A 16,396-nucleotide genomic window follows, 5' to 3' on the forward strand; every position below is an offset into this window, starting at 1 on the left:
TCAATTATAGATCACCGGTTGATTTGTATAGATATCAGGCCTTACCCGCACGCAATCGTAACAAACCATACATCTGGTCATATTTCATCCAATAAAACATCATCAAACATAGTCCCTGATATGAGCCTATGAGGCTCAAAACATGCTTCGAAAGTGGTTCGGGACTAAACCGACAACTCAAAATTCTTACAAAATTAGAAATTTACTAGAACAAGGGCACAGCCCGTATGGTTGGGACACGCATGTGTGGCAGGCCGGTGTCACGCACGCTCCTGTCTCTAACCTGTGTAACTCTCTTTTGCAATGCATGAACAAATGAGATCAAACGCCAAGTCACACCCATTTCTAGGCCATGTGGTAATTATTTTCATAAAATAGGTGTAGACTTCATACGGTCGAGACACATGCCTGTGCCTGAGGCTGTATCCTCACACGGTGAGTCATACGCCCGTATCTCTGCCCATGTGTTAAATTTTGAGCATTCTATTTCTCAAAATTAAGGCAGGGGACACATGGTCGAAACACATGCCCATGGGGCAAGCCGTGTGCCACCACGGCCTAGACACACGCCCGTGTGCTACCCGTATGGACAAAATAAAGGCTATTTACCGAGCCATTTGTCACCTTCATTTACCCCTACACATGCACAAGTTCAAGGCATAATTCATAGCACACCTAGACAACCAATACATCCACAAACAAGGTTAGGACATATGATTTCATATCACACATAACATGCTTACAACATCATATTCTACCAAACCCAAATCAAACCAAACTCACATCTACAAGTACCAACACATTACTCTATCATACATAAGTTTTCATAAATTTCATAGCATACCAATGAGCCAATCTCAACCATTCAACAACAAACCCATTAAGCCACATTCAACCTTTTACCAAGCATTTATAAACCATATCACACAAGAGATAATTGCACATGCATGCATATATAAATATATATAAGCTTACAACCAATTCAACCAAAATAAGCTAAGTTACATGGCCAAACACCACATCAAGCCTTTGACAATTATAAGCCAATACATTTGGCCAAATTCATAATGGAACATATAACAAAATGACCAAGTCCCTATACATACCATATTCTCAAAATGTTTAAAATCGACAGTACCCCAAAATAATAGTTCGATAGTGTGATACGATCTCCAATCTGAGCTAGCTTGGTGACACATAAAACATGGAAAGTAAAATGGAGTAAGCTATATAGCTTAGTAAGCTCATATGAAAGAGATAAGCTAACCTTATGCAAGTAATATAACATAAGATAATGTAATTTACCATCATCTCATATTATAATCATTCTATCATAACTTACCTGAAATCGTCATTTCACGAATTACTAATCATAAGCTTTGAGTAAATACCTGTACCATCTTGTAATAATTCATACTTAGTCTAATCGTTGTCATACCAAATGAACCACTCGAAATAATAATATGGGATACATGGGAAATCGTACACACAAATTGTCACATATGTAGCCATTGCTACCTTATCTCATATCACATATATGCTCGCTCTAGAGCCATTAACGGCCTGGTCACACATGTTGTCAGTCGAGATGTAACTACATGGTGCTGATCACACAAGCTGTCAAGTATTTGCAACATTTCCAGTATACCAGCCACCGGGGACTACAGGACCACACCCGAATCACATAACATAAAACCTAGTGCATGTCACTGTACCAATCTATTCCTAAGTTCGATTAGGATTCTCGCTGCCAAATTGTGTCAAATGTGTCCGTAGGTCGATTAGACAATTAGTCATAAATAAAGCATTAAACACATTAAGTAAAGCTTATTTAACATACGAACTTACCTCGGTTCCAAAACAACAAAAGATCCATTCGTCAATTATTTTATTTTTCCCTGTTCTAGATCCGAACTTCGTTTTTCTTGATCTATAATGTCAAATTTACTTATTCATCAATTATTCAATTCATCCCAAAACAAATTGTGGCAAAATTACATTTTTCCCCTAACTTTTCAACATTTACGATTTAGTCCCTATGCTCGTAAAAAGAATTTCATCCAATTTCATCACAAACCAAGCCTAGCCGATTGTTATTTATACTCATAACAACCCACAATTTTCATTTATTCACACTTTTCTACACATTTTTATAGACTTTTACAAATAAGTCCCTATTTAACGTTTTTATCGAAAATCACTTTGCAAACGTTGTTTAACTAACAATGAACATGCATTTTATACCATCAAACATCAAAATACAAGCATATTCAACATGGGTAAAATTTTAGACTTTAGATTTTTTTCAAATTAGTCCTTGAAATAGCTAAATCAAGTTACAATGATATTAAAAATATAAAAATCATTAAAAATGGGACAAGAACGGACTTACAATCGAGATTGAAAGCTTGGAAAAACCCTAGCTATGTGTCCTCTTTTAATTTTCAGCTATGGGGACTAAATTGAATAAGATGGCATCTTTTATTCAGTTATTTTGGCTTTATTTACCAAATTACCTATTTACCCTTCACTTAAACTTTGAAATTTTACCTACTCCATGTCCATTTTTGTTCATCCTAAAGTATAATGGCCTAATTACCATTTAAGGACCTCTAATTTAGAATTCCGTAACAATTTACTACCTTTAGCCTATAGAACTCAAATTTTACACCATTGCAATTTGGTCCTTCTAGTCAAATTCAGTACTCAATCGATAAAATTCCTTAACGAAATTTTCACACAATTATTCTATCATGTTGTTTACCTTAAAGAACTAGTAAAACAAATATTTCTACTTCAGATTTGTGGTCTCAAAACTACTATTCCAATTTGACAAAAACGGGTTGTTACTACTCTTCCCCCTTTAGGGATTTTCATTTACGAAAAAAGAGGTTAGGGTACTATTTTCTCATAGTTTCCTCGGGTTCCCACGTAGCCTCTTCGACCACGTGTCGTTGCCACAAAACTTTCACTAGAGCTATGCTTTTCTTTCTCAATTGTTTAACCTCTCGAACCTCTCGAGCTAACACTTTGATCGATTCTTTACCATATGTCATATCGGGTCGAATCTCAATCTCTGTTCGAGAAATCACATGTGAAGGATCTGATCGATATCGTCGCAACATTGACACATGAAACACATTGTGAATTCTTTGCAACTTTGACAACAAAGCTAATTGATATGCCACTAGCCCTATTCTTTCAATAATCTCATATGGCCTAATGGAGCACGGACTCAACTTGCCCTTGCGACCAAATCTAAGAATTGTTTTCCACGGGGATACTTTCAAAAACACTTTATCACCAAACTGAAATTCAATATCCTTTCGTTTCAAATCTGCGTACGATTTCTGTCGATCCGAAGCTGCCTTCAAACAATCACGAATTACTTTCACTTTCTCCTCAGTTTCTCTAACCAAATCAACCACGTGAATCTGTTTCTCTGTAGCACCCCCAAACCCGACCCAGACGTTAAGGCCGAATCTGAAGTGCCACATTGAAGTCAAAAACCCGTGTTCCCTTTTTAGTTTTTTAAAAGCTGACTTTTGTTAAACTAACCAAGTAAATGGAAGCTGGGCACCAGGTAGGTATCCATAACAGAGGAGGCGAGCCATGAAGGCTGCTTAAGTACCAAGCTCTCCGATTGGATCCAATCCTAGACATGTCCACATCCATTGCCACACTTGGTTATAACAAGTTGAAATTTCTTTGAGTGGTTATCTTTGGTAAATCGAGTATTTGTGACGTCGTGTTATTTTAAAAAAAACAAGTATCGTTTTGAAATCACGCCCTAAGTCTAGCCCATTTGAATTATTATCCATCAATTTAAAGTTGTTTAAAATAATATAATCCCAGAAAATCAAAGAAGAAAATAAAGTTAAAATGGCCTTATTACAACCCAAAAATTAAATAGTAATTAAAAATAACTTAAGAAAACCAGTCTCTTTTTCAAACCCAAAATTATTCACCATGGCCACTCTGAATCCCCTCCGGCTCCAAGTCACCCACATCAAGGCTCACCTGCAAGGTTAAAGAAGGGGTAAGTTTGGGGAAACTCAGTGTGTAAGGAAAACCCATTCAAAGCCCAAGTCAGCTCAAGCTCATTGGACCTAAGCCCATTCAGGTAACAGTGATACTAGGCCAGAGCCCTTTTCAGATTACAATAAACTGGGCCTTAGCCCCTTATTCAGATAACAGTATGGCCCATAGGCCCATTTCAAAATACATGCAACATCAATAAACATATGCAAGCCCATTTGGGAAGACTACTCAACCCACCAACCACTATACTCCACCCGTACCAGCCCTACACTCCATGTGGGGAATAGCTCAACCCACCCAGCCCAACACTCCACAGTTGCAGCCTTGCTGCTCAGTTAACTGTAAATTGAGGCAAAGCCTCCAGTACGTGGGCAAGCCACTTTCAGTACTTCCTCCGTCAATATCCCAGTCTCATGCATCAGATAATAACAACAAGGCATGCAGTAAATAACAACAGTCAAACATGCATTTAGGTCAATTTAACCCTAAGGGTATTTCGGTAATTTATCTCTTAGGGGTAAAACTGTAAATTTTCCACTTTTAAAGGTATTTCAGTAATTTATCTACTTTAGGGTTTTTCATACATATTCCTACCTTTCACGTACTAACAGAATCACTACCGAGGGTTCTTACCGAATTGGGTCTATTGGCCCATCATTCCAATTTTGGCCCATTAAGCCCAAAAATATCGAAGGCACAGAAATCATGCACTTTGCAGTCCAAACATTGCAGCTTACCAAAAACATTAATCGATTTGCCTCACAAGCATTTGCACACTCACAAATCTACAAAATACCAGTTTTCGGCATTTCGGCTTTTCGGCTTTTGCCGATCTAGACTAAGAAAGAGGGTGTTAGTTACACACCTATTTGCGACGATATGCTGACGAGATCCACACACGAACCGCCTGCAATTGGATTACTAACACGTTAATCTAACTATTCAAATACAAACTACATATTAACCCCTTACAATATTCGGCCAACCACACCTACAGGTCATAGTAAGCTTATAAGAAATCAATAAGCAACTCATTAACAAATTTTTGTCAATGTTTACCACATAATCATAATTTCAGTGCAAGCTGTCTTCTTGAGCAACAGTCACTAAATCATTTATAACTGGAGCTACAAAACTCCAAATCAAGTGCCGTTAATTTTCCCTAAAAATAGACTCATATATCGTCTATCCATATAATTTCAGAATTTTTGGTTTAGCCAATCAATACCATATTTTTCTAAACGTTTCCCATGTTTCACTATTTGACTAATCTGACCACTCTTCATTACGAATCAAATTTCTCATTGTACAGAATTCAAAACGTGTTCTCGTTTATTTATTTGCAACTAGACTCATTAAGCTTTAATTACATAATTTATTCAGCCTCTAATTCATCTCCCACAATTTATGGTGATTTTCCAAATTCACATTACTGCTACTGTCCCAAGCAAATTTATTACCGAATCACTCTTTCACACACCTATCTTGCATGCATGTTATTTAAACATGTATATCACCAATCAATCATCACATATCTATGATTTTTACTGAAGCATAATCTCCATTTCATCATTTTAAAGCACAACATGTTAGCCGATTTTTCCCATTAGCATCTAAGGCACATGCATGATCATTTGTTTGGCTGAACTTCACCTATCTTCCATTTTTCATCAAAAGAACATGAAACAACAACCATTTCCTTCATTTTAATTCATGACCAAATGCTCACAACACACCCAAAAACCAAAATATGCTTCAAGAGTTAAGGTAGAATTAAGAAGAACTCATGAACATCAAGATAGAAGCAAACTACCATGAACTTACCTTCAATTTTCTTCCCCAAGTGACCGAACATTCAAGAGCTTTCTCCTCTCCTTTCTCTTCTCTAACTTTCGGCTATGACGAACAAAGATGGACAAAACTTTGTTCTTTTCACCCCTTTTTCTTTTAATAAAATTTTATATTTCATCCATTTAATTCTTTAATACAAAAGACATGAAATGCCCATCATGGAACATTTACCTAACCCATTATCAATTTTTATCAATTTGTACCATAAATTATGGATATCAAGTGCACATATTGTCTTTAACAACATGATGGCTGGCCAATTCATGTAAAATGGGAGGTTTGTCATGCAAATCCTCCTACTTTGCACTCCTATTTGTTTGGCCACTTCAATTTAGCATATAGCATTTTCAAACATTTTCACATAGGTCCTATTTCATAATTTCACCTCCTTTTTCTTATGGAACAAAAATTAACTAAAATTGTCGGGTTCTATCTTAAGCTTGGGCCTTCTAGAGGCCCACTAACATAATTAAACCTATGCCAACATTCACAGAATTCTCGAAAATTGGGGCGTTATAACTCTACCCCCTTAAAGAAATTTCGGCCTTGAAATTTACTTGATCTAAATAGTTGAGGGTATTGTTGACGTATAGTCTCTTCTGATTCCCAAGTAGCTTCTTCCCTTCCATGATTACGCCATAGTACTTTTACCAACGGAACCGACTTCCTTCTTAGAACTTTAACCTCTCGATCTAAAATTTGTATGGGTTCTTCCTCAAAGGTCAAATCAGTCCTTACTTCAATCTCCTCCACTGTCACAACATGTGAGGGATCCGATCGATATCGTCTTAACATAGACACATGAAAAACGTCATGGATTCTGTCTAACTTTGGTGGTAACTCTAACTGATACGCTACTGGCCCTACCCGCTTAAGAACTCGATAAGGCCCTATAAACCACGGACTCAATTTGCCTTTCTTGCCGAATCTTAAGATCTTCTTCCAAGGTGAAACCTTTAAGAAAACCATATCCCCAACCGCGAACTCTATCTCTTTGCGCTTTAGGTCCACATACGACTTCTGTCTATCAGATGCCTCCTTTAATCGATCTCTTATCAACTTAACCTTACTTTCAGTATCTGCCACCAACTCCGGTCCAAGCACTTGTTATTCACCCAACTCTGTCAAACACGTAGGCGTACGACATCTCCGCCCATAAAGTGCCTCATATGGAGCCAGCTGAATACTTGCTTGGTAGCTGTTATTGTATGCAAACTCCGCCAATGGCAAGTAATCCTCCAACTCCCACGAAAATTGATGATATAACCCCTTAATATATCCTCCAAAATCTGAATAACCCTCTCCGACTGTCCATCTGTCTGTGGGTGAAAGGCAGTACTGAAATCCAAACGTGTACCCAATGCCTCCTGCAACTTCTTCCAGAATCGAAATGTAAACCTAGGGTCTCGGTCGAAAATAATCGACACTGGCACACTATGTAGTCGCACTATCTCTGCCACATACAACCTAGCCAACTTTTGCAGGGAGTAATCAGTACGAACTGATATGAAATGGGCAGATTTTGTTAACCTATCCACCACTACCCACACAGAATCTTTCTTAGTGGGTGTCAAAGGTAGCCCACTCACAAAGTCCATAGTGACTCTCTCCCACTTCCACAATGGAATTTTCACCGGTTGCAGTAATCCAGAAGGAAATTGATGTTCAGCTTTCACTTACTGGCATGTCAGACATTTCCCCACGAACTCCGTTACTTCTCGTTTAAGCCCAGCCACCAGTACAGTTCTCGCAAGTCGTGATACAACTTATTCCCTCCAGGATGCATGGCACAAAGTCCTCCATGAGCTTCCTTCAATATTGACTGTCTCAAGTCAGAGTCCTTCGGAACACAAATTCTTCCTCGGAAGCATAAAACTCCTTCGGTATTCAGTCCAAAATCGTCATTCTCACCCTTCTCAACTTGCTGAAACTGAAGAACCAACGAGTTATCCTTCAACTATTTTTCTTTAATCTGCTCAGTCCAAATAGGCCTCACTTGCAATTCTGCTAATAGACTTCCATCATCAAACAGACTCAAACGTGCAAACAAGGCTCTCAAATCAGAAACAACCCTTCGACTCAACGCATCAGCCACCACGTTAGCCTTACCTGGGTGGTACTCAATCGAATAGTCGTAATCCTTAAGCAACTCTACCCATCTTCGTTGCCTAAGGTTTAACTCCTTCTTAGTTAACAGATACTTTAGGCTCTTATGGTCCGTGTATATGATACACTTTTCTCCATATAAGTAATGTCTCTAGATTTTCAACGCGAAGATCACTGCTGCTAGCTCTAAGTCGTGCGTAGGGTAGTTCGCTTCATGAGACTTAAGCTGCTGCGAAGCATAAGCGACCGCCTTACCCTCTTGCATTAGTACACATCCTAACCCCACATGCGACGCATCGCTATACACAGTGAAGTCTTTCCCAGACTCCGGTTGAATCAACACTGGTGCTTCAGTCAATACCTTTTTCAACTGGTCAAAAGCTTTTTGCTGACTCTCAGTCCAGACAAATGCTACCCCATTCCTTAACAGTTTCATCAATGGTGCAGCAATCAGAGAAAATCCTTCTACGAACCTTCGGTAATAGCCTGCCAAACCCAGAAAACTCTAAATTTCCGATACTGATTTTGGTCGCTTCCATCCCAGAACTGTCTCAACTTTTCGAGGATCCACTCTAATTCCTTCAGTAGAAACCACATGACCTAGAAAATCCACTTCGCGCAACCAAAATTCACACTTACTAAACTTTGCATACAGTTCCTTCTCTCTCAGCAATTGCAGCACAATACGTAGATGCTCCTTATGTTTCTCCTCGGTTTCCGAGTATACCAGAATATCATTGATGAAAACTACCACGAATCGGTCCAAGTAAGGTTGGAACACTCGATTCATCAGATCCATGAAAGTGGCAGGTGCATTCGTCAACCCAAACGGAAAAACCAGGAACTCGTAATGACCATATCGAGTCCTGAATACTGTCTTGTGAATATCCACTTCCTTTACCCTTAACTGATAGTATCCATATCGAAGGTCAATCTTGGAAAATACCGAATCTCCTCTAAGTTGGTCAAATAAATCATCAATCCTTGGTAGTGGGTATTTGTTCTTTATCATTAGTTTGTTCAACTGGCGGCAATCGATGCACATGCGCATTGTCCCATCCTTTTTCTTCACAAATAGCACCGGTGCTCCCCATGGAGACACGCTTGGCCTAACGAAGCCCCTATCCAAAAACTCTTGAATTTGAGCCTTTAACTCCACTAACTCCTTCGGTGCCATCCTATACGGTGCGATGGACACGAGCGCCGTTCTAGGCAACAAATCTATTCCAAACTCAACTTCTTAGTTCGGAGGCAATCCTGGAAGCTCCTCTGGAAAAACATCTTGGAACTCCTTTACGGTCCTAACCTTATCCACTGTCAGTTCCTCCTCTTCTGACTGACTTACAAATGCCAAATAGGCCTCACAACCTTTCTGAATCCACTTTTCGGCTCTTAACGCCGACACCATATTGGACAAATAATCCCTTCGCTCACCTATCACCATAACCTCCTCATCCTTTATGGTCGTTAACACCATTCGTTTAGCAGCACAATCCAAAGTCGCCTTATGCTTAACAAGCCAGTCCATTCCCAAAATGAGATCAAACTCTCCGAACGATAACTCCATCAGATCTCCAGGGAAAATCTTACCTTGAGTTTCTAATGGTACATCCTTATACAGTTTGTCTACCCTAACCGAGTGACCCAAAGGACTTAGTACTGATACCCCACTCACAATCTCCTCAGAGTGCACACCTAACGACCCAGATATGGCATATGCAACATAGGAATGAGTAGATCCAACATCTACCAACGCAGTATACGGCATGCTAGAAACCAAAAACGTACTAGTTATGACATCAGGTGCGTCACCCTCCTCGCGGCGACGAGCAGCATATACCAAAGCTGGCTGACGAGCCTCAGTGTTAATAGTACCCTTGCTAGGTGCCCCACGTCCATGGCCATTGCCACCGAGACCTCGGCCATGACCTCTCGACGGCGACGGTCCACCTCGCGCTGTTTGTACGGGTTGCACAGCCCTTTGTTCAACCACTTGAGCCTGAGCTGGCCTCTTAGGACAATCCCTGATCTTATGTTCCTTTGATCCACAACGAAGACAAGACCCAGAACGTTTCCAACATTCCCCCAGATGCATTCTACCACAATCTCCACAAGCTTGTGGTTTAACAGTGTTCACCGGAACCGCTCGAACTGGTTCCTCCATCCTAACTCTCTTAACATTCCGGTTTGCAGCACCAGTTTGTTCAGCATCTCTCCTGAACCGGTTTTGATCCTTGTCGTGGTTCCTTCGTTCAGCTTGCTTCACCTCTTCGGCTATCTTAGCCTTTTCTACCAGTGTAGCAAACTCACGCTCTCTTTGCGAAGCTATGAGCACCCTTAGCTCATCCCTGAGGCCATCCTCAAATCGAACACTGCACTCGTATTCGGTAGAGACAATACCATTAGCATACCGACTCAATCGCAGAAACTCTGCCTCATATTTAGCAACGGTCTTACCACCCTGGGTCAAGTTCAGGAATTCCTTCCTTCGCGCATTCACATAGCTAGCTCCGACATACTTTGCCTTGAAGGACTGCTTAAACAACTCCCAAGTTACCCTATCAACTGGGGTACCCTCTCTCACAGTGATCCACCACTGATACGCCTCGTCCCATAGTAAGGATACTGCTCCTTTTAACTTTTGCTCTACTGAGTAGTCCAAGTCATCCATAATCCGCTCTGTGGCTTCCAGCCAGTACACAGCCACATTTGGGGCTACTCCAGATACACCCCCTAAAAACTTCGGCTCCGTTGGCCTAGAGTCGCTCAGAAATGAACCCCTATTCATGGGCCTGATATTAGCTCCGGCCACCCTTTCCAAAACTCTTAACATGGCCTGGGACAGAGCGTCATCCCCCGCGGCCAAAGTTTACATGCCAAAGTTCAAACACAACGTAATAGCTTATACATGCCAAAATGTTCTTCTAAGCCAACTAAGAAGAAAGTACCAAAACTTGCTATCCGGTGTGATGACTTCGATGACGGCCTGACCCCGCAAAAATAGATGAGTCCAAGCAACCTATAATGGGTGACAAGGAAACACCGAGTGAGTTTATAACTCAGTAAGTCATAAGCAATGCACTACCATCCATCAATAACATTATCACAAGAGGAAACAAAATGGAACGAGACAATTTACTCCATCCATACCGAACCATACCATAGTTCCTCCAACCTATCGATTCCGTTTCATATCAATTCATGCATTCACATTCCATATACTCATCAATAGGACATTGAGGCATTTTCATAAATCAATTTATTTTCGTTACAATCAAACGACTAAACGGCCTTTCACCCATCCTACGATAAATTTTATGTACGTGACTTCAAGTATATTTGTCACATAGGTTCAAACTTACCGAGCTCAACACCAAGTATAAGCATAGCACCTATTAGCCATGTACTCAAGACACTTACCCGATCCGCTGTCCATGATCGACTCAATAGTGTCGCACACATAGTGTCCATAATGATTCAAGGATGTATATTAAGTCCGCACACTCAGTGCTATATAGTCAACTCGCACACTTAGTGCTACATAATCAAACTCGCACACTTAGTGCTACATAGTCAATTCGCACACTTAGTGCAACATAGTCAATTCGCACACTTAGTGCTACATAGTCCAACTCGCACACTTAGTACTGTACAATTTAAACCCGCACACTTAGCGCCAATCTCATGGTCATAAATGGTTATACCCGCACATTTAGTGCCGAGATCAACAACTCAACACATCTCACCTCTTTTCTTTTCATTCAACAATTTCATCATCACATACATACATGTATATATATATATTTATTCATTCCATTTGGCATCATTACATAGATGTTATGACCATTTGAATTAATACCAAGTATATGCTTAATGACTTACTTTATGTTGGGTAAAATAATTCCGAGTCGGCTACTCGATGACCTTCGATTTCCCCTTGTTGGACGCCTCTCCTTTAGGTTCTTGAGCTTAAATAAATAAATCAACTAGTTTAATTACCTTGCTAGTTATTTATATCCCGTAACATTAATAGTTTCATATCAAAAGAAGCATACGGCAACATTCTATTTCAAGGTACATATTCATAATTCAAATTCGACCATATAAACCAACATCATCCACTTGATCAATTATAAAGAATTAAGGTTAATATCACCATGTGTACTCTATATGGCCCATTATACATAATCAAATTTAACATCATCTATGTATTCACTCATATGGCCGAATATACATACCCCCATATAACATCATTTTCATTCCATTTAACACTTAATTTCCACCACATGAACACTTGGCCGAATACTCTTAAACTAGCAAAACTCCACATTTGTTCATACCATCTTTTAAATTCACATGTCTATTTTTACTTTTTTTTTACAAGAGTCATAGCCGAATCGTTTTAACCATGAGTAACATAACAAGCATAGACCGTGTTTATGGATATACCATGGCCGATTCAAGCTAATCACCTCCAAAATCATCAACCATTTTCAATGCATATAACATATATAAACATGAATAAGTTTCATATAATCTCTTAACACATTAATTTCTTTCATCAACACCCTTTTGTTTCTTTATCCATCAAAACTTAAAGGTAAGAAAAATCAAGTTCTTTTCACACATACCATAACCGAAAGCTCCATCCAACACTCTAAATTCGAAATTTTCGTATGGCTAGGTAAGAAAAACGTGATGATTAACCCAAACAACTATTATTTCAAAAGAAAAATTAACAAAATTTACTAACCTCCTCTTCATTCAAAAGGCCGAATGCCTTTGCTCCCCCCTCCTTTTTCTTCTTCTTGTACGGCTAAGAAGAACAAGGTAATGACCCCTTTTTTTTGTTACTTCTTTTATTATCCTTAGTATTTCTTTTTATTATTTCCTTTCCTTTACATAAAATAATGACCACTTCATGGAAACTTACCACCTATTCTAATATATGCTCCATCATGGCCGGCCACTATGTATAAAAGAAGGGGTATTTGACATGCAAAGCCATTATTCTCACCACATGCTTTAATAGGTCCTTGTTATTTAACCAATCACATTTCCAGATTTTCTCACATAGGTCATATTTACAAAAATTCACCTTCAATTAAAAAAAAAATTCAAACATGGAATTTTCACACATGCATATATACATATAATAAGCATCAAATATGACAGCTAATTATTTTTATGACGCGGTTTAGCGGTCCCGAAACCACTTCCCGACAAGGGTAAATTTTGGGGTGTCACAACTCTCCCCCACTTAAGAAATTTTCGTCCCCGAAAAGCTTACCGGTAAATAGGTTTGGGTATCGTTCTTTCATCGAACTCTCGGTTTCCCAAGTAGCTTCCTCGATCCCGTGTTTGAGCCATAACACCTTTACTGACGGAACCCTTTTGTTCCGCAACTCCTTCACTTCACGAGCTAGGATACACATCGGCTCTTCTTCATAACTCATATCGGCTCGAATTTCAACCTCCGACGGACAAATTATGTGCGAAGGATCAGATCTATAGCGTCGAAGCATCGAAACATGAAAGACATCGTGTATCCTTTCAAGTTCAGGGGGCAAAATCAATCTATATGCAACCGGCCCCACTCGTTCAGAGATTTCGTACGGCCCAATGAATCTCGGGCTCAACTTGCCTTTACGGCCAAACCTAAGTACCTTTTTCCAAGGCGAAACTTTAAGGAACACTTTATCTCCCACCTGATATTCAATGTCCTTCTGTTTCAGATCCGCATACGATTTCTGACGATCTGTGGCTACCTTCAGACTTTCACGGATTACCTTTACTTTCTGTTCGGCATCTTTAATCAAATCAACTCCGAAAATTTTACTTTCACCGAGCTCAGTCCAAAACAATGGTGTACGGCATTTACGACCGTACAAAGCCTCGTAAGGTGCCATCTTAATACTTGATTGGAAACTATTGTTGTAAGCGAATTCGATCAAGGGTAAATACCGTTCCCATGAACCACTAAACTCGAGGATGCAACATCTCAACATATCCTCAAGTATCTGAATTATCCGCTCGGATTGACCATCGGTTTGGGGATGAAAAGCGGTGCTAAAATGCAGCTTGGTACCCAAAGCTTCTTGCAATTTCTTCCAAAATCGTGAGGTGAATCTCGGATCTCTATCCGACACGATAGAAATAGGTACCCCGTGTAATCTCACAATCTGAGAAACGTACAATTCAGCTAGTCTATCCAATGAAAAATCCGTACGCACGGGAATAAAGTGAGCCGACTTAGTCAGTCTATCAACAACAACCCAAATCGTATCCTTCTTACTTGCTGACAATGGCAGTCCGGACACAAAGTCCATTGTGACTCGATCCCATTTCCACTCGGGTATCATGGTCGGCTGAAGTAATCCTGAAGGCACTTGATGTTCTGCTTTCACTTGTTGACATATCAAACACCTTGAAACAAATTCAGAAATGTCTCGTTTCATGCCCGGCCACCAAAATTGACGTTTCAGATCGTTGTAAATTTTAGTACTACCCGGGTGGATAGACATTCGGCCACTATGAGCCTCATTCAAATCATCGAAATAAGTTCTGAATTCCTTGGAACACACAAACGACTTCTGAACCTCAAACAATCATCATCATCCATTTGAAACTCCGATTCCTTGTTCGGAACACACTCAGCCCGTTTTGCAACCAATTCATCATCAATTTTCTGGGCTTGACGAATTTGATGGATCAATAATGGTTTGGCTTTTAATTCAGCTACTAACACATTGTCGGGTAGAACAGACAAGTGCACATTCATTGCTCGTAAAGCAAACAGCGATTTCTGGCTTAAGGCGTCCGCAACCACATTAGCCTTTCCCGGATGGTAATCAATGACAAGCTCGTAATCTTTCAACAACTCAAGCCAACGTCTTTGTCGCAGATTTAAGTCTCTTTGAGTCATCAAATACTTGAGACTTTTGTGATCCGAAAATACATGGCACTTCTCACCAAACAAATAATGTCGCCATATTTTCAAAGCAAACACGATGGCAGCTAGTTCGAGGTCATGGGTCGGATAATTTCTCTCATGTGGCTTCAATTGTCTCGACGCATAGGCCACAACTCTACCTTCTTGCATCAATACGCAACCCAACCCAAGTAGGGATGCGTCACTATAGATGACAAACTCTTTACCTGATTCGGGTTGCACTAAAATTGGAGCTTCAGTCAAATGAGTTTTCAGTTGATCCAAACTTTTCTGACATTTCTCCGTCCATTCAAACTTAACATCCTTTTGAAGTAGCTTCGTCATTGGTGTGTCTATCATCGAGAAACCTTTGACAAATCGTAGGTAATAACCGGCGAGCCCTAGGAAGCTCCGGACTTCGGTAACATTTCTCGGAGGCTTCCAGTTAAGTATGGCTGAAATTTTGCTCGGGTCAACTCGAATACCCGATGCGGATACTACATGACCCAAGAAGCTAACCTCTCTTAACCAGAACTCACACTTACTGAACTTAGCACATAACTGCTTATCCCGCAAAGTTTGCAACACTAGCCTCAGATGCTCAGCATGTTCGGTCTCATCTCTTGAATAGACCAAGATGTCATCAATGAACACAACTACGAACCGATCCAGATATGGTCTGAAGATCCGATTCATCAAATCCATAAACACCGCAGGGGCATTAGTGAGCCCAAACGGCATCACTAAGAACTCGTAGTGACCGTACCTCGTTCTGAAAGCAGTTTTGGGTACGTCCGAATCTCGAATCCGCAACTGATAATAACCCGATCTCAAATCTATCTTTGAAAACACTGATGCTCCCTTTAATTGATCAAACAAATCATCAATACGCGGTAACGGATACTTATTCTTTATCGTCACTTTATTTAGTTGACGATAGTCAATGCACAACCTCATGGTTCCGTCCTTCTTTTTCACGAACAATACTGGTGCACCCCAAGGTGAGAAACTTGGTCGAGCGAAACCTCTATCCGTCAACTCTTGCAATTGAGCTTTCAATTCTTTTAACTCGGTTAGTGCCATATGATACGGAGCTATCGAAATTGGCGTAGTTCCAGGTACAAGCTCAATACCAAACTCTATCTCCCGAACAGGTGGCAAACCCGGTAATTCTTCAGGAAAAACATCCGGGTATTCACAAACCACCGGCACAGATTCGGGTTTCTTTCCTAACTCTTTGTCATCAAGTACATACGCAAGGTATGCTTCGTACCCTTTTCTTACATATTTTTGGGCCAACATAGCTGATATTACAGCTGGCAACCCCCTTAAGTCCGTAGACTCAACTCGGATTATCTCGTTATTTGTGCACCTCAAATCAATAGTCTTGCTTTTGCAATTCACAACCGCATCGTGCGCGGTCAACCAATCCAAACCAAGAACAACATCAAATTCGTCAAACGGCAA

General features: G+C 40.1%; 1 protein-coding gene across 1 annotated transcript; it reads right to left on the bottom strand.

The window, feature by feature from the left end:
- Window positions 1-9,873: 9,873 nt before the first annotated feature.
- On the bottom strand, window positions 9,874-10,613 carry LOC121226615 (uncharacterized; the record flags this gene model as incomplete). The annotated part of the gene is made up of 2 exons (XM_041110407.1): window positions 10,583-10,613; window positions 9,874-10,323 (listed from the first exon to the last, which is right to left on the bottom strand). Coding segments are annotated over exons 1-2 (481 nt in total), but the record flags the coding sequence as incomplete, so codon positions are not given.
- Between the last annotated feature and the right edge of the window lie 5,783 nt (window positions 10,614-16,396).

This window comes from Gossypium hirsutum, unplaced genomic scaffold, assembly GCF_007990345.1.
Source record: "Gossypium hirsutum isolate 1008001.06 unplaced genomic scaffold, Gossypium_hirsutum_v2.1 scaffold_312, whole genome shotgun sequence".
NCBI lineage: Eukaryota > Viridiplantae > Streptophyta > Magnoliopsida > Malvales > Malvaceae > Gossypium > Gossypium hirsutum.